Genomic DNA, 18369 nt, shown 5'->3' with positions numbered 1-18369 from the left:
CAGCGCTCAAAAGTTCCGGATATTTCAACAGAAGACATTATAAACTGCAATCATTTTTATTGAAGAAATTCCCGTGACAGTTACATTTTAATAGAGGCTTTACAAAGCCTGTGAGCAATTTGAAATAATACCAGAAACAGACAGCCAAAGCAAACTGAAATGCCAATAATTTATTCACAAGATAAATATTACAATGTTAAAATTAATTAATATATTCATTATTTAAAAGGTTAAAAATCAACCTAAAAATATTTTAAAAACTCTGAAGGCCTAATAACAAATATCTTAAAGCTCAGGTAACCCTCATCCAGGTCTAGCGCATGTGCCATGTTTTAATAGGACAATCCTTGTGCTCAACACCATTACAACAAACAACAAGAACTTTCAACATCTCAGAATACCATGTTTTAAACCTCAATGAAAGGTGAAATACACAACACGTTTGATAAATACACTCCTATTCCTTCACCAAACACAGAGATAAAACTGTTTCTTAGCAACACAGATTGCTTTCATTCCCAGTCACACTTTCCTTTTGCTCTTTGGACGGACTGGTATCATCAAGAAGGACAGCAGCAGGTGGACGGAGAGTTCTGCAGAGATTGTGCATTAGTGTTCATGGTGACATTAGATGTAATGTCATAATTAGTTGGCCAGAACGCATTAGTGTTTCTTTAAACAACAGTTCCTCACTCGTCGGTGAGGTATTTCAGCAGCTCGGACTGCAGCGCCGCCATAGTTCTCCTCTGCTCCTCATCCTCCTCCTCATCTTCATCTTCTAAAGGAGTGTCTTCCAGGTTGTTTTCGGGGTCCAGGTAGAGGATGTCCGCTCGGTGCACACATGACGAATTGGAGTCCGCATGCTCTGTGGATTCTGAGATAAAATCGAATATCGTAAGAATCCTGCAGCATTGGATTTGAAGTCAAATATGTTTGACTGAGCTGAATATTATCTTTTTGGTAGCATAAAAGGCCACAACATAAAAATAAACTAAAACCAATACCGTTGCTGGAGGGAAAGACCTCTCCCCACGAGTACTCTGCTAGATTTATGGGTTGCTGTATCCACTGTGACTCCAAGAGCTCCTCTAGATTCATTCTCTGATCAACCACTGGGTGCAAAAGACCAGCCAACAGTGCATACAACTCTAAAACAAGAACAAAGCAACAGGTTGAACAGGAATAAAGCCACAATTAGCAGAATTTGTCATGTGTCTCTAGTCGATCCTTATTGCTGTGATGAAGCAGATCTTCAAACCTGTAGAAATCTTGCATGGAGGGTGGAGTTGGGCCTGCAGGGTTTCTTCCACACTGCAAAATGGGTTTTCACTGAACAGTAAGGTGTATAAGAGCACTCCTAGAGACCACATCTCCAGCTCTGGACCCTCGTATCTAAATACATCAAAAACCATCACAATAAAATATGGAACTTGCAGTCTCATATTTCACCTTTATATTTCACTCAAGCACAGATGAGTGGACACATACACATTGTATTCTCATCATTTTAAAAGTTATCACTTAAAGTCACATAACATTTTTTTTTTTTTAAATGGAATATTGCAGAATTTACTATAAAAATCATTGATCCGTTCACATTTAAATCATGTGTCCTCATAATCTTTAAGCAAAATAACTTCCCCTTCATCTTGAGATCACAGCAATAGCAAACCACAACCATCCAATCAATTATTGATGGACAAAATCAAGTCCCGACCTACATTTATTCTTGTTCCAGAAGCCATTTCACCTGGATATACATTACAATAAGGAAAAGACTAAATCGCAACTTCTGACTTTAAAGCTGCCGTCGGCAACATTTTTTTGATCATATTCAGTGTAATCGACACTATAATCCGACAGAACAACATAAATAAGGTGGTTTTAGAAAAAAAACCCGAGCTTCTAACTCCACCTGGAGCGTGTTATTTGTTTTGCAAAAATCCAGCGCTCCCGCTTCATCAGGTCCAATCAGCGCAGGGGGGGGTGAGATCTGACTGTCAATCACAGGTCGTGCACACGCCACAGATCCCCCCTCACTCGCGCACGTTAATATCACATGCACACGCCACGCCTGAAGTTCGCCTGGAGATTGCATGAAGCGTGATGGCGGAGAGAAAATCTACTAACAAGCTTCCAATTCCTCGGTTATTGCTATTTATGTATAGATTAGCCAGGGCAGCCTACCTCCGAGTCCATGGTGTTGATAGATGCTGAAGAGACGTACGCGTTCACAGAAAATCAGGTACACACGCACAGTGACGCACTGACGAGCACGACCTCGATGGGAGGGTGCTCGCTGGTAGTGGGGAGGGGCATGAGAGTTGTAAACATTCAAAATTTTGGCTAATCGACCCAATCTGCCAGACTTGCCGACGGCAGCTTTAAGGTGTCAATTTTATTTGGTAAAGCCATTATAGCACTATATTCGATGACATTCACCTACGGTGGCCGAGAGAGCTCAACGCGCAGCAACTGAAGAAAACACATGCAAACAGAAGAAAACACCAGCAAATTATGAAAACATCTTCATCAGTTTCACAACACACGTGTGCTCCAAATAACACAACCAAATACAGAAACTCACTGCAAATAGCATAGACCACAACAGAAATGTTTCCAGGGGAACCAAATAAGTGACGAACCCGGCTGGGATGTGCTTATTGCTCGTGAGCATCCCTATGCCCTGCTCCCTGCTCCCTTCGAAGGGCAGACGGTAGAGCTCTTGAAGTGAGCTTGACTTTGGAGTGAGCAGGGCACTAGTGTGCCATTATGTAGTGTGTAGTGTGCCATTTCCTCATTATTTTCACCTGGGATGTTCCCATGACAACGAAGCACAGTGTCCATCAGCTGAATAGCTGTTCTTACGACAGAAATATAATGCCGTTAACATAACGGCTGTAAATAAATATATTTTTTACAAAAAAGCTTTTAAAATATGCGTTATATATCTGTGTGTGAGTGTCTCAACTTTAAAACTTTGGACCCTACATTACCTAACATTTCTTATGAAACTTTTATGAAAATTTAAACATAACATGAAAAAAATTGTACAGTGTAACTGATGTATAGATTAATATCTTTCCCTCATGTTCTTTTTCTCTATCTTTTTTATTTATTTATTTTAGTTTTCAGCTCTTTGTTCTTTTCTCATTTGTATTCTGATGACATTGAACATATTGTTAATACATTTTGTATATTGTATACAAGTTGTATGTCATAAAAATGTAATCTCTGTATGTTTTGCAACAACAACAACAAAAAAAGTTAAAAGAAATAAAATAAAATAAAGTAGACTTTTGAGCTGTAAGCACGTCCCAGCCGGGTTCGTCACTTATTTGGTTCCCCTGGAAACATTTCCATTGTGGTCTGTGTTATTTGCGGCGCGTTTCTGTACTTGGTTGTGCTGTGAGTATTTGGAGCACTAGGTGTTGTGAAACTGATGAAGATGTTTTCTTAATTTGTGGGTGTTTTTTTCTATTTGCATGTTTTTTTTTCTTGTGCTTTCTTCAGTTGCAGCGCGTTGAGCTCTCTCGGCCACCGCAACGTAGGATTAAAATCAACTTAAAATTTAATTTCACCACCTTATTTTACTTGTGATGTTGCACATATCGAAGTTAAGCAGAATATTCAAACCTATTTCAATATCCAAACAGGATTTTTTTTAGTAAGTAAGTTACATTTTTATTGAGGGAGAATTAATAAAGACCTGCTTTGATGAATCATGCACAATAACAGTATCAAAAGGGATCAATTTTGATTTAATGTTGACTTCAGGGGGATCGTAGTGATATCATCCTGTGAAGTTAATGTGTGGCTCTTTTTATAGACATGAATACATAACCCATATGTTACCCTTCTCACACCCTTAACCACCTGATCCTATCCTCTATTCTGTCCTTATCAAGCTAAGACACAGATGGAACTGAGACGGGCTGTGTGATGTTTCAGTACGTACGGGTTTCCCTGAAGCACCTCTGGTGAGCAGTACTCCAGAGTGCCACAGAAGACGAAGAAAAGTTTTCCGGGTTCCAGCAGGGCAGCTGAGCCAAAGTCGATCAGCCGGACATGAAAGTTGGAGTTTATGATGATATTTTCATCCTTTATGTCCCTGTGAAGCACTCTTTGGCCTCGCAGGTAACTCACTGCGGCTACCAACTGCGTACAGACACATACAGAAATATCAGGTAAAAGTGAAAGAAATATTCAATAAAACTTTACTCCAGAGCTCACATCAGAATATTATAGGACTACTGGCTACCAACACATCTACTCTGTGCTAAAGTTCTCATAGTCTGTTTCTCACCTGTCTGAAGATGTAGCTGGCAAGAGGCTCGTCCAGTCTAGGCTGCATGTCGATAAACTCAAACAGGTCTAGTCCGTCCCCATGTTTCTGCATGACCATTTGGAAGTATCCCTCATTCTCAAACACCTCCAGCACCTGCAGAAAATAAAATTTTATGCACCAATACATTATATACTATATGTACATTCTAACCAAAACAATTTAGTTTATAATGTGTAGATAAATAATCTCTATTTTATCTCTATTTTAGACATCTATAGAGCAGCACATTGAGAGATAAACAATACACATTCAATTGATTTGCATAAGTGAATAAAGTTGGAATGAAAAAAATGAGCACGAAACTAGTCTGCTGTGGCATTTAGGAAACAAAAGGTCAAAACACATTTTGTGAGAAGTTAACATATGTACAGGTTGCACATAAATGAAAACAACCATAGCACTCATTGTGTTTATTATTAAGGAAAAGGTGGTTTTTTTTTTTTGCCATTTCGTTCTTCCGGTTTAAAAAGCAAAGTTGAACCAACATCACGAAAAGGTTAAGTATATTCATTATTTCGGAGTGGTGATTGGCTGCCGTGGCTGGAGAGTACGATTTTACGTCACCGGTTTCTCTGTATTACTCATGAGAATAGACTAATTTGATCCCTGTATTATGCATGAGATCGCATTACAGCGGAGAATTCAAATGTGACAAGACCGGTTTGGTGCCGTTCGTTCACCTCTGCCTGTTTAGCTATTTGGATAGAAGTAGTAGTGTTGTTTGCATTTTCCCCAAGATGATATCAGAACTGGAGTTAGAAAACCAATACATGGAAAATATGACTGTAACAGCATGCGGAGCGCGGATGAGAGAAGTTTCTGTGTGGAACGCTGCAACACTGGCAATGCAGATCACAGTTCATATCCGGACCAGAACAAGATATTTCTCGTGCTCTCCTGCTCCAAACTTGAACCAGCACAGTTTATGCGCACATATCTCATCATGTCTTCTTCAAATGAAATCGTCTATATGTGTGCAGATAAGGAAACCCGATGATCTGATCATGAACCCGATGACATGGATTATTCTGATAATAATGTAGACCAAAAATTATTCTTTATTCCCCCAACTCTGTTGCTTGTTTTTTAATAATATTTTTAAATTATTTTATATACATATTTTAATAATGAGTGTGCTGCAGGTCTATGTTTTAATGGTTGTTAAAATGGCCAATTTTTAGAGTTCTTCTCAAATCTGAGGTGTGAATGATCAGGCTAAAACAGGGGGGGTTTCATGAAACTTTAATGGCCAATTTATTTAAGCAGGAGCTATGTTTGATCATGTTATTTTGGCAAAAAAAATACTCTAAATATTTAATATATAGTCAAACAGTTCTCTGAGTGTACCTTCACGATATTGGAATGTTGCAAACGAACCAGTATGGCCACTTCCTGACTGATCCGGCCCAGATCAGGATCATCCACCCAGCATTCACTCACCACCGCACTTTTCCTAATGAATTTCACAACCACCTGAAATTGAAGTGAGAGATAATAAATTCAACATCTCTTCAGCAGCTCATATAATTGTCCATAAAAGATTGAATGGAGCCTACAGCAATGACAATGACTCAGTGTGTAAACATCCTCTTTTAAGAACCCTGTCTAAGGTTTGAACAACTGACGTCAACATTATCAGGTTATTATCTCTCAGCCGGATAAATATGAGTGCATGGACAGCAGTGAGCGCAGAAAGAGTGTCACTGACTTCCTGTCCACATATCCGTCTTGAAGCGAGCCAGACAAAGCCGAAGGCTCCCTTTCCAATAGAGCGCAGTGGGCGGTAGTTTTCCTCAAAATAACCCTCGCATGCTCCGGACTGCTCCAGGTCCTCAGAAGAATGCAAAGGATCTGACCGAATTGCCTAAACGAGAAAAAAGCAGTTGTTTAAGAAATGAGCTTTTTAAAGCCTGTCTTCTAGATCAAGTACTCATGCAGATCACCTCAGCAAGGCTGCAGGCAAAGGCCTCCTGTTCTGGGGCTCCTGTCCTCACTGTGGGAGACATTATGCTCTGTAGTGCCTCCTGGTGGTGGAGCAAGAGATGACTCCCACTCAGCCATAGACAGACCAGAGAGCTGCCGCTGGACAGGGACACCCATCGCACATCACACTGCACCTCTACACGGAGTGAGAAAGAGATGCTTTATCAGTTGGATTCATGCACTGAAACATCATAAATGTACTGTAGAAAAGATGGATGGTGCTTTTGAAACATGGCATACAGAAAGAGTACACAGTGTGAAATGGGAAAATGAAGTACAGTAAGAGATAACGTACAGTCATTATCACAGAATAAGCCCAGGCAAGGTTCACCCCGAAGGGCTTTATTTTGCGATAATGACTACAATATCCTGCTTATTACACGACTACTTGCCAAATAAATAAATGGATAAGAAATGTCGATTGGAGTTTATATCATTTTATCTCACTTGTGGTTTACCTGTTACAGACTGCGATTTCGGCAATCCTATAAGATCATTACAAATCACACTGTATGATGCAGATCTAATAAACTTCGGTATGACATGTATGTAGACTGTACAATGATGACACCTTTTGAATCGTAGGCTACGACCCAAGTAAGTATAGAGGAATAAAACGTCATCAGCATATGCTAATGGTAAACAAATAGAGCAAGATGAATCGCACTTTGGCAATTGTGGTTTTTATGTGCGCTGAAAAAAAGAGGAGGAAGCGAAAGAGGAGAATTTGGATGCGGTCATGGCTAGGGAAAAGAGGCCTACTTGGCATGCCAATCTTGCAGGGGCGTAGCCAGAACTTTTTTCCAGGGGTTGCCAGTTAAGACCCAGTGATTTTATTGGGGTGGCAAAAAAAAAATAAAAAAAAATTCCAGCTTCAAATCTAGAGAAAATCACTTAACGTGTAATAGGCTACCTTAAAACGGATGTGGAATGGAATACATAAAACAGACTGCATCTCAAAAACAGCACTGGTTAAAAACTGGATCATCGTTCTTATAATGATTGCATATAGCCTATAACCGATTAAACGGCTTATAGTTGTTAGTAAACACCGCAAAATAATGTTTAAACGGGTTTTGTTAATCATTATTAAAAATGCAAAAGCGTGTTCATTTATATGAACAAATGCAAATGGATGCGCATTTCTTTGTGCTATCACAGGATATGTGAATAATACAGGCTACTGTGTGTGTGAGAGCAGGGTATAACCATGTGTTATATTTGTTAATTTTGTTGGCTAAACCTTAAAGTTTTTTTTTCCATTCCATTGCGCTAATTTTCCATTATTTTCCGATGTAAACATGAGCTTGAAGAACATGTTTGACCGTTGCGCTCACTTCTCACTCTGCTGTGTTTTTGTTTATGATCGTAAAGCTGCTTCACCAAGCAAGCATTTGCTTCGTTGCCATGTCCACTTATTATAGGCATCTGTGGGCTTGTTTTTGTTTCCATATTAATAGGTGAAGTGACAATTTAGTTCAACTGGAGTGTGAACATTGTTGCTGCTTTGTGCCAGTGTTAGCTATTAAAGCCGTCAAAATGCAACAGGGGCGGCCAAGCTTCAATCGGGGGTGGCACTGGCCACCCATGGCCATCCCCTAGCTACGCCCCTGCAATCTTGCAAATAGAGCTTGAGGTAAGTGGTTTTAAATTTTAGCGCCATGTAGCGTTGATCAATACGGCATTTCTTGTTGCATTTTTATTGTTCCGTTAAGCAATAAATTATTATTAGTCAGTAGATGTAAGTCGTAGCAGCAAACACACTGAGATGAATCATGATCATGCTACATTTCTGACACTGTCAGAAAACAATTGCAGGCTTTCTTTGGTCGCAAGAAGGTGACAACAGCCATCTTTGAACCTCTCTCACTGTATGACGTAGGACTACCGTTTAGGAACCACAACCACAATCTATTTTGTCTGGGATAGCTCAAAATCGTTCAATGTGTACCAGGCATTAATGGGATAGTTCATGAAAAAAAATTAAATTCTGTCATCATTAAATCACCAAACAAACTGTTAAAGGTGATAAAAGATTGTATTTTGTATAGAATGGAAGTCAGTGGACTCCAATGTTTAGTTCCCAACGTTCCAAAATATTCTCCATTTCCTCTATTTTAAAGGTTTCATTTCATTGTGCTTGTTGACAATGTCAATGTTTTCTTGCTTTAGCTGAGAGTTTCTGCCTTTCTAGCCACCTAAAATCAAAACGTTTATGCTCACCATAAAACTAGTATTGAGAAAGAAAAAAAACACTAAGCATTTCAATTTGCAAGATTAAAAATTACAGTATTAAAAAATTACCACAGACAGAGTGATACTAAACATGAAAGTAGCACCGGTATAATGCTATGGACAGTTTAGCAGTCATTATAGAAAAAAAATGTGCCACTCAGTGCAGCATAACTGATATTATCTGCTTCTACTATTGGCCTAATCAGACTAATGGCAAGTTAAAAAAAACAAAAACACATATAAAGTTCTACACAATATGGTCACTGTGAGTCCCTAGTATAATTAAAACAGATGAGGTAGAGGTTGACATACCGATTGGCGTTCCGTCTCTGTTGTAGCACGTCACATGAATCCTGCCCTCTGGAATGGAAGAGTTCACCTTGACTTTCTTAGGAGTGGAGGTGGCAGGATTGTCGCCTGGCAACAGAATTCCACCCCTCCCCCTCCGGAGATCCAGAGCTCGGCCAATGGCATGTTCCGAAAAGGAATTCCACTGTCCCAGAACTTTAGTTATATGATTTTTTGGCAGTTGCTCTAGAGTCCTTTGCTGAGGGCTTGCTTGCCTTTCTTGCTCTTTCGGTGATGGGGCAGTTCCTTGTGTTGCTTCTTGCTCAGAGCAGACTTGAGCTTCTGCTTCAGTGTCTGACTCTACAATGAAGGGTGAAGGAGTACGCAGGAGCTCAGCAGTGTCACATGATGTAAGTGAATGGTTAAGATCTACAGATGCATTTGGGATCTCAATGCTGTCGTTCAGGTTCATCTCTGACATGGCATGAACAATGACATCTCCGTTAGAGTTCAAATCCAGAAAGGTGCTGCCAGATTCCACTAGCTGACATCCCTGCTGAGACTCATCTATCTTTTCCGGACCAGAACCGCCCACAAGCCGCTCACAGAACCCAGATGACGACCCACTGCCTAGGGAAATCACCTCAAAACTGGAGTCCTGAAGCTGGGCTTGCTCTGAACACCGGCAGGCCTGCGAGTGAGGTTCAGGATGTGGTACAGAGTCACAGGACTTTACTGGAGCTTCTTTACGATCTGAGTTTTGGCCTGCCTTGGTAGAATCTCGTCCAGTGAAGAGCCGCCCAAATGGGCCACATTGGGCGGAAACCATAGCAGAAGGGCAGGTCCTGTGGACCTCCAGGGACTCCACCAGAGCAAAGGTCTGTAGCAGGGCGGTGGTAGAGTTGGCAGAGTCAGACTCAGACTCTTGAGTGGTCACATCCACAATCTGCTCGCAAAGCTCTGTAGTGTCATCCAACCTGAGATAAACAGAGAGAACGATGTCAAATCATGGAAATCTGCACTAGTCATCTATTGTCTTTTATGATCTATAGAGCTTATTCAGAGCAGCACCATAACAGGTATGAAAGCGAGGCTGTAAGCCGGGATAGACTTGCTGTGTTTTCAATGGCATCCGCTATAAAAAGCTCCTGACCTAGATCACTTATAATTTTCCACAGCTCATGCTGTCTGGAATTTTTTGTCTACTGATATTTCTTGGAAAGATATTTTTGCAGTGTTTCAAATCAGCAGAACAATACAAAAAAACAGATGGCGAATCGAAGATGGCGCTGCTGTGAATAAGGTCTAAAGAGTGCTTATTTTTTGACATGAACAGAAAGACGATACATATTTTTAGGTTTAAGTGGGAATCACTCAAAGACACGTCCAGTTCATATTTCATCACAAAATCTAAATATAATCGATTCTTCAATAGAAGCTTATTTTTGAAAGCCACTTAGATTTTTTCTACAAAGTGAAATTTTCATAATTAAGACAATAACGGTACACTACATATAATAGAAAAATAACATTTCAATTTATTTGTATTTAAATCGCAAAAAAATTACAAGCAACAAATGCTGCCATGTCAATCTGCAAAAATGTAATATAATAATAATGGGTTTCATTTCATTTAGTACTTTTACAATAAGCACTTTTTTTTTCCAAGTACAATATGACCTGGACATGTTTCTGAGAGGCTTTAAGAAATTCACTATTAAACTGTGCACATTAACAAAAACTAAATGGGAGGATTTAGTGGAGTATCTAACCCATTCAGTGGTGTGGAGGTGACAGCAGGTGAGGTCATGGTTGAGGGAACATTGCTCTCCTTCTCCAGTTTAGCAATGGTCCCAGTAAAGATTCTCTTTCCTTTCCCAAGACCCACTCTCCTACGCATGGCTAGATGCACCATTACACTGTCACCAGCAAGCACTGTGTTTGGATCTGCACATATCATCCAGAGACAAAACACTGGTTAATACATAATGAAAACAGCAATAATTTATTCAACATTGAAAATTACAGCAAAAATCTCTCATTCAAATCAGAACAGGAAAAAAATGTGTAAATAAAGTTTTAAAAAAACAAATAATTTAAGGGACAGCAATATAATTTAAGTGTGTATTGAGCAATAACAGTAAGAACTCACTACACGTGTCCTGTTGGTCGTCCTTAGTTGAGAGCATGTCAGTAGTGAGGGTTAGAACATCACTAGGGGGACAGTTAGCACTAGCAGAACATCTACAGGGGTCTGAGAAGTAGGCAGACAGGATGAGAGGGGATTTTAGAACAGCATCACAAGCTAAAGTGTGTGTTTTTACAGCACATCATGTCTCTTTACCTATGTGGCTGTCAGAGGGGATTGATGCGTCTCGTGGATGAGATGCAGGCTGGTCGATTCTTTCCGCAGCACGAACTCGCTCATAAAATGCTGGTATCAGGTATGTGACGTTCTACACAGGTGCAAAAACTCGCTGTTAGTATGTAAACTAGCTTCAACACATCACTTACAGGTTGGATCAGCTTTGACATTTAAATTTGCATATTTGTGTTATTTCCTCCGAGGGAATTACCTTTATAAAGGACAGTTATAGTCCTTTGCTTTTGTGTGCTTTAGGCCATACCCATTATCTAAATTACCCTGTTCCTACCCACAGGGAAAAGTTAAAAATGTTTTGATAATTATTGATCTGAAGTGTCCAGAGAGTTGTACTTTTACATAATGGTGAATATTTAATGAACGATTTGATTGACAGCAGTGGTTCTTGAGGCAAAGTTGTTCAGTGTGAGGAGATCTATCAAATGATATGCATATTGTGTGGATGTGTGAAACACCATGTGATTACAGAGCTGTAAAACTCATTAGCTGATTTCTTTCAAAATTCTTATAGACCTCTAGGGCCATGAGTCGAACATGCCCACCGAGTTGGTGAAAAAAAATCTAATTTTGTTCTCAAGCTATAGCCATTTTTGTAAAAGTGGCCCCGCCCACTTCGAACGTTTTGGCCCCCCTCAGCGACCATGAATCAATTTAATTAGTTTTTTTGTGACAATTATTGATATTCAGACTCCAGAGAATATTTCTGCACTGGTTTGGTTTCAATCGGGCGAAAAACCTAGGACTAGTTGGTAACCAGACAGGTCACGGTAGCCATTGCCTTCTGTGAATACTATGGAAGGCAATGGCTACAGTCACATGTCTGGTTACCGACATTCTTTAAAATATCTTCTTTTGTGTTCAACAGAAGAAAGAAACTCATACAAGTTTGGAACAACCTTAGGGTGAGTAAGTGATGACAATTTTCACTTTTGGGTGAACCATCCCTTTAAGCATATCTTTATTAAAAGGGTTTCATAGCATCTTTACCTTTCCAAGCAGCTGACTGCTGTTGTACCCGAACAGCAGAGAGCTGAAGGGGTTGTTGAGACTGTGAATGGTTCCGTTGGGCAGGAGCGTCAGGAGACAGCTACTGGGAGCAAACACACACACTGACCCAGAGTACAGCACACCGGCGCTGGGGGACAGGACACCACCCGGACACGATTTACCACCTGCAGGACAAGAGTGCACTGTGTAGATCATACTGAAAATCAATAGCAATTTGAAATGTAATTGAAATATATCTAATTACATTTATCAGCAACATTCTTAATTAGATTGGACAAACACCAACAAGAAACAATAGTATAGATTTTCTTTATGTCAGACCAAATATTGGAAATGCACTATAACTAGCAGCCTTGGGTTATAAATAAATCCCCACATATAGAGAAATCTGACTCACAGTTCACAAAGTACGAGACAACACACACTTAAGATAGACTGTGTTTGTGACTTCAGTCTGCTAAAGCAGCACAATAAAACTCTACATGCACTGCAGTGAACGAGAGAGGACTGACCTGAAGGAGTTTGGTTGGGCCATTGAGAGCTTAGGAGTGAACCATCAGAAGGTTCTGGATGTGCTGATCCATACATCTGGAGCGGTGATCCATTCATCTGGAGCGGTGATCTTCCACAGGACACAGCGGCCTGCAGGCGGACACACGCTGGAACCACCAAACCAGACCTGGCTTTCACAAACAATCTCTGCATACGCAACACCTGAGATAAAGAGCAAAGAAACAAAGGTGCACAATAGGATTGTTATTAAAAATGAAACTAAATGAAAATGATTAAAAACACTTGTATATATAAATTATTTATATAAATATTAGAGGCAAAAAAACTAAACTAAACGCAAATTAGAAATTTTGCCTTGGCAACCAACTGAAATAAGTTGAAGCACTACAATTACTAAAAAAACAAACAAACAAAATCTAAATAGATAAATAAAACAGAGTAATATCTAAAGATAAATAAATAAAAATGACAAAAGCACAATATTACAAAAAATTTAACAAAAAATTAAATGAGAACAAAAAGCCAATTCAAAATAATAAAAACTATAATACTATATAAATATAACACTGTTGCACAATGCTGGTTTGACAGAACCAATGATAAAGTTCTGATTCAGACTGTTATTTTTGTTGTCACAAGCATGATTAAACGAAATTGCAAAAATGACAACCGTTTCCCTAGAGTTTTTTTAATAATTTTTTTTTATGATCATGACCTTGGGAGTTGTCCTGCAGTGGAAGGGAATCTGTAAAGATGGCATAAGAGACATGATTGAAAGTCCAGTCATCTCCTCAGCAGCGTGGTAACCATAGAGATGGGCAAAAGTGGCGTCACAACTGAGGACTCCACCCTGAGGAAACAGTAGGAGGAGCTGGAACTTTTCAGCTTTACAATACAATTTTCTTCAATGGCACACTTCACCACCCCACCCCAAAAGTTTTGGGTCGTAAGAATTGTTTTATTGAAATCTGTTATGACAAAAGGCTGCATTTATTTCATTAAAAAAAAAATACAATACAATTAAAATAGTAATATTGAGAAATATTATTACAATTTATAAAAACAGTTTTCTATATTAATGTTTTAAAATGTAATATAGTTTGTGATGGCAAAGCTGAATTTTCAGCATCATTATTTCCAGCCTTTAATGTCACATGATCCTTCAGAAATCATTCTAATATGCTAATTTGCTGCTCAACAAACATTTATTATTAACAATGTTGAAAACAGTCGTGCTACATCAGAAGCAGAACGGGACATCAGTTTACTGTTTACAGCATCCAGTGTTGACAGCATTACTGATTATAATGGGTTAGCTTTACTATTTTCGCTTGCTTCTGGTGTAGGAAAGTAAGTCACTTTTGATCAACTTATGCATCCTTGCTGAATTAAAGTGATAATTTATTTAAATATCTTACAGACCCCAAAACTTTTGAACGGTAGTGTGTGCTTCAATTAAACTCTTTTGAAAATAACACTAATGATCAACATCATGCTTAACTTAATTAAACCTTTCAGTTCACAAGGGAATGAATCTCACATTTTGAGTGAAAGTCACGTGTGCCGTGATTCTCTCCACTCGCTCCAGCAGGAGCTCTAAGATCTGCTGCTGCTCCGTTATCTGAAGCCACACAGACACGGGGAACTCAGCTCCTGTCAAACTCACTGCAGTCACCTGTGGAGAGAATGAGCCAGAGCCGTGCGTGACGCTCACATCCAGCACATGAAAGCAGAGATCAGAGCCAAAAGACACTTTTCCACTGTCGGGGCAAAACGTTCTCTTTGCTTAATCACTCTATTCCGTGCGGATACAGTCCAGTCGGTATTGATATGGTTTTATTTTCCACTGTGGGACAGATAACAGCTTTTTGGGATGAAATAAATGATCAGTCGTTGCCTTGCTAACGCGAAAGTTTACAGACGATATGTGATGTAAATAGTAACTAGATGTAAAAATGCTTTTAATTTTATAATTAATTTGTGTTTACGCTGCTCAAATAGCGCACTTAGCCAGCTACAGAGAAACTGGTAGCCAGGCAGCAGGCAAGTGAACAATCCTGAATGGTGGCGACACTACATGCATTCTTCCAGCACTGAGAATTCCAGGCTGAGAATGGTTTGTAAACAGGTTGTACCATACCAGGCTCAAGTGGAAATACAACTAGAACCGTTTTGCTCGATGATGGAAAAGCAGCTAAAGACAAAACGTACAGCATGGAAGAAATTATATATTCATGACTCAAATAAGTTGGACGATAGCTAAGTGAATTGTTGTTTAATTAAATGAAGTGTTTTATACCACTTTTGCAGAAATCGCAACTAGGTTCCCATCAGAATCCAGAGTCTCCTCCTTCAGGACTTCCACTAGCGTCTGATTGGCTCTTAGTAGTGAGGTCAGCTTCCGGCCAATCAAATCACTGTATGCGCAATCAAACAGCTTATAAGCATGTTCATTTGCATCCAAAACCTTGCAAAAAAAGAGAGCGAGAAAGCAATCATTGAAATCCTTCATAATTTAGTAATTTTATGAATAATAGTGCAGCTAAAAGATCAGGCGAAGTATCCCCAGTACCAATATAATGCCTTTGTTTAATCAGAAAAGGGGCTTTGAGGGGCACAACCGTCTGATACCTGTGATGTGGTGCAGTTAATGGACAGGACAGCTTTATTAGGGTTGATGGTGAGAGCTGTGCCTCTCTTCTCTGGAGCGATACAGATGAGCTGTCTGAGCAGAGAGTTCTCCAACACAGGAGACCCTTGATTTGATGATGGAGGTACAGGTTGGGAGCAATGCAGATCAGAAATCTGAAGATTCCTCGTCGCCACTGATGAACCGACATGAGAATCACCTTTTGGAAAAGAAACAAGTCAGGTAAAAATGAATATTCTTCCATTATTTACTCAACTTGCCAAACCAATTTAAATTTCTTCTTCAGTGGAACTGGAACACAAAGGGAGATGTTCGGCAGAATGACAGCTTCAGTCACCATTCACTTTAATTACATACACAACCATTCAAAAGTTTGGGGTTAGTATGTTTTTTTAAAAAGAACTTAATACTTTTATTCAACAAGGATGCATTAATTTGGGAGAGTTAAAAAAAGCATTAAAACAGTGAGAGTAATGACATTTATAATGTCACAAAAGATTTCTTTTTCCAAAAATGCTATTCTTATGAACTCTCTATTCATCATTGATTATAATAAATGTTTCTTGAGCACCAAATCAGCATCCTAGAATGATTTCTGAAGGATCATGTCATATTGAAGACTGGAGTAATGATGCTGAAAATTCAGCTTTGCCATCACAGGAATACATTACAAATATATGAAAAAGAAAATTGCCATTTTAAATTGCAATAAAAAATTTACTCTATTTTATATCAAATAAATGCAGCCTGGGTGAGTATGGAAGCTTGTTTCTGCCACAGAATAAAAAAATAAAACAGGTAATTGCGATGTTTTATCTCACAATTCTGACTTTTTTTCTCACAATTGTCAGTTTATATTTCACAAATCTGAGAAATACAATTTCTGTCTTTTTTTTTCCTTAGAATTGGACCTTTTAACTTGAAATTGCGAAATTCTCCCTATTCTGACTTTTTTCAGCGCAAATGCAAGCTTACATTTCGCAATTCTGAATTGCTCGATATAAAGTCGCAATTGCAAGTTATAAGGTCCCATTCTAAGGGGGAAAAAAAGACTAATTTTATTTCTCGTCAGAATTGCGAGATATAAATTAGCAATTGTGAGCAAAAAAGTCAGAATTGTGAGATAAAGTCACAATTCTCTTTTAAATAGTTTTTTACATGGCAGAAACAAGCTTCCATATAAGATACTTCTTTAAAAACTAAGAAAATCTTACCAATCCAAACTTTTGACCAGTAGTGTATTTTTTCAACACAGTGAGAGTGAATGTTGACTAAGGCTGTCATTCTGACTAACAACTTTTTCTGTTCTACTGAAAAAAGGCTTTTGGAACAATATGAGGGTGAACAAAAGTAAGCCAATCATCAGAGCAAACTATTTTAGAAGAGAATCTCTTTAGCAACCACCCTGAAACTCTGAATAATCATATTTTCTAAAACATTCTAAAACAACAACTCTTAAAAGATCTTCCTTGTGGTACTGCTAACACTTTATTGTCAACAACTACTGATGTATACTGTATTGTTGTGATTTTGATCAAGTTTATTGTTATTATTTTTTATATTCATATTATTTTATAAGCCCACACATTGTGGCACAGGTGTGGAAGCTGCGTGGCCCACCTGATGCGTCCATGCGGGTGAGAGTGCAGTTGCGTGCGGCGGGGAAGGACTGGTTCATGCAGAAGGAGTCACTCTTCGTCATACTGCTGATACTGCCATCATCTTCATCATCATCAGCAGCAACACAAACACTGTCGCCCCTCGGGCTGCTCCTCCGGCCGTGCATCAACATCCCCGCTAAGCTTCAAATGAATGTGGACAGTCAAAAATACGGTTCTAACCAACGACCTTATTGTTTTCGAGACGAGCGAGAAAGCTTTAATCACATATATCGCATAATAAACGAATACATCATGATTGCAGGGAGCGCGACTCACCCACCACCGCACTGCTGTGCTTTCAGTTTACAACCTGCAGCCTTGGAGACAGAGAGAGGGATTTTTCCTTCTTTCCTTTTAGACGACTTAATTGAATAATAAATGACAAAACAAACACTTGCTTAGAAATAAAGTTCTCAAATGGCCATAAATAGTGTAGTTTCGAAGTGTTTGTTTGAGTGAAGTATATCGCGGCCTAGAATGTTTGGCGCGTATGAAATCGAAATAAGGTGACGGAAGACGAGGGAGAGCAAATGAAAAAAGCGCATTTTGAAACTGACAGGGAGTTTATCCAATAGAAAACATCAGTGGGAGGAGCTTGGTGCATCAACGCATTGGGGGAGGGACGTGGCTTCTATGGAGACCAAACGGTAATGTTTATGTTGTGTTCAGCATTTTCTGCTGCCTCTTGTGACCTAGTTTTTTCTCCGTTCAGTTATGCCCTAGTTTTTCTACCTTTTAAATTAGTTATGGTTCTTTCTTTTTTTTAACAGTAGCCCACACTTATTTAGATTCCAGTCAACGTTTTGTAGCAATGTTCATCAACCAGCAAAATAACTTCAAATTTGGTTACAAAAACACTTCATTACTTCAAACATTCATTATATATTAAACACAACCTGGAGATACACATTTTTATTTTCTTGATGTTAAAAGCACTCTGCACAATTCATTCATTAACAGCTTCCTCATTTTCATGTTTGTAAACATTTTGACTCCTTTTGTCACTCCTTGGACATTAACTAGTTGCTTACAGTTGTTGTGCAGATTATCTCTCTCTGGCTTCAAGTATGTAACTTACTGCTTAGCAGTTCAAAACTTACCAAAAACAGCAGCAGGCATTAAGTCTTTAACCGGTGTTTATCAACTTTATCACTGGAAAAGCATTTAAACAAACTAAGTTTCTTTTATAATGTTCATTTAAAATGGAGAAATAAGAAATTATTGAACAGATTAGACATGACATGAATTGTAGGGATTACAGAGGGAATATACACAAACAGTCTAACAACCGAGCAACTTT

At 38.9% G+C, this 18369-nt stretch overlaps 1 protein-coding gene across 2 annotated transcripts; it reads right to left on the bottom strand.

Moving 5' to 3' along the window:
• Nucleotides 1–41: 41 nt before the first annotated feature.
• Nucleotides 42–17585, bottom strand: pask (PAS domain containing serine/threonine kinase). Of its 2 annotated transcripts, none has more exons than XM_082173463.1 (21): nt 17350–17585; nt 17029–17211; nt 15390–15607; nt 15058–15225; nt 14299–14433; nt 13474–13608; nt 12758–12959; nt 12225–12409; nt 11199–11310; nt 11007–11108; nt 10627–10801; nt 8879–9831; nt 6292–6467; nt 6057–6212; nt 5696–5821; nt 4307–4441; nt 3959–4158; nt 1259–1392; nt 1005–1148; nt 694–874; nt 42–593 (listed from the first exon to the last, which is right to left on the bottom strand). In XM_082173463.1, the coding sequence occupies exons 2-21, from the start codon at nt 17198–17200 to the stop codon at nt 494–496; spliced, it is 3909 nt and encodes a 1302-aa protein (XP_082029589.1). In that variant the 5' UTR covers nt 17201–17211; nt 17350–17585; the 3' UTR covers nt 42–493. The 2 variants fall into 2 exon arrangements, with proteins under 2 accessions (XP_082029589.1, XP_082029590.1); XM_082173464.1 differs by having other exon boundaries at nt 17029–17210; nt 17353–17585.
• Nucleotides 17586–18369: the final 784 nt, after the last annotated feature.

The sequence above is a fragment of the Leuciscus leuciscus genome (assembly GCF_965113295.1).
Source record: "Leuciscus leuciscus genome assembly, chromosome: 6".
In the NCBI taxonomy this organism is placed as follows: domain Eukaryota; kingdom Metazoa; phylum Chordata; class Actinopteri; order Cypriniformes; family Leuciscidae; genus Leuciscus; species Leuciscus leuciscus.
The sequence above is the reverse complement of the archived record's forward strand: the minus strand, read 5'-3'. Positions and strand labels throughout refer to the sequence as shown.

Bases quoted from the DNA above. Each gene is read 5' to 3' on its own strand.
- pask (XM_082173463.1), bottom strand. From the start codon at position 17,200: ATGTTGATGCACGGCCGGAGGAGCAGCCCGAGGGGCGACAGTGTTTGT. The intron at 6,213-6,291 runs GTGATCTGCATG...TTTCTCGTTTAG, and splicing joins TTGCCTGCAGCCTTGCTGAG to GCAATTCGGTCAGATCCTTT. The intron at 875-1,004 runs GTATTGGTTTTA...ATTTTATCTCAG, and splicing joins GGTCTTTCCCTCCAGCAACG to AATCCACAGAGCATGCGGAC.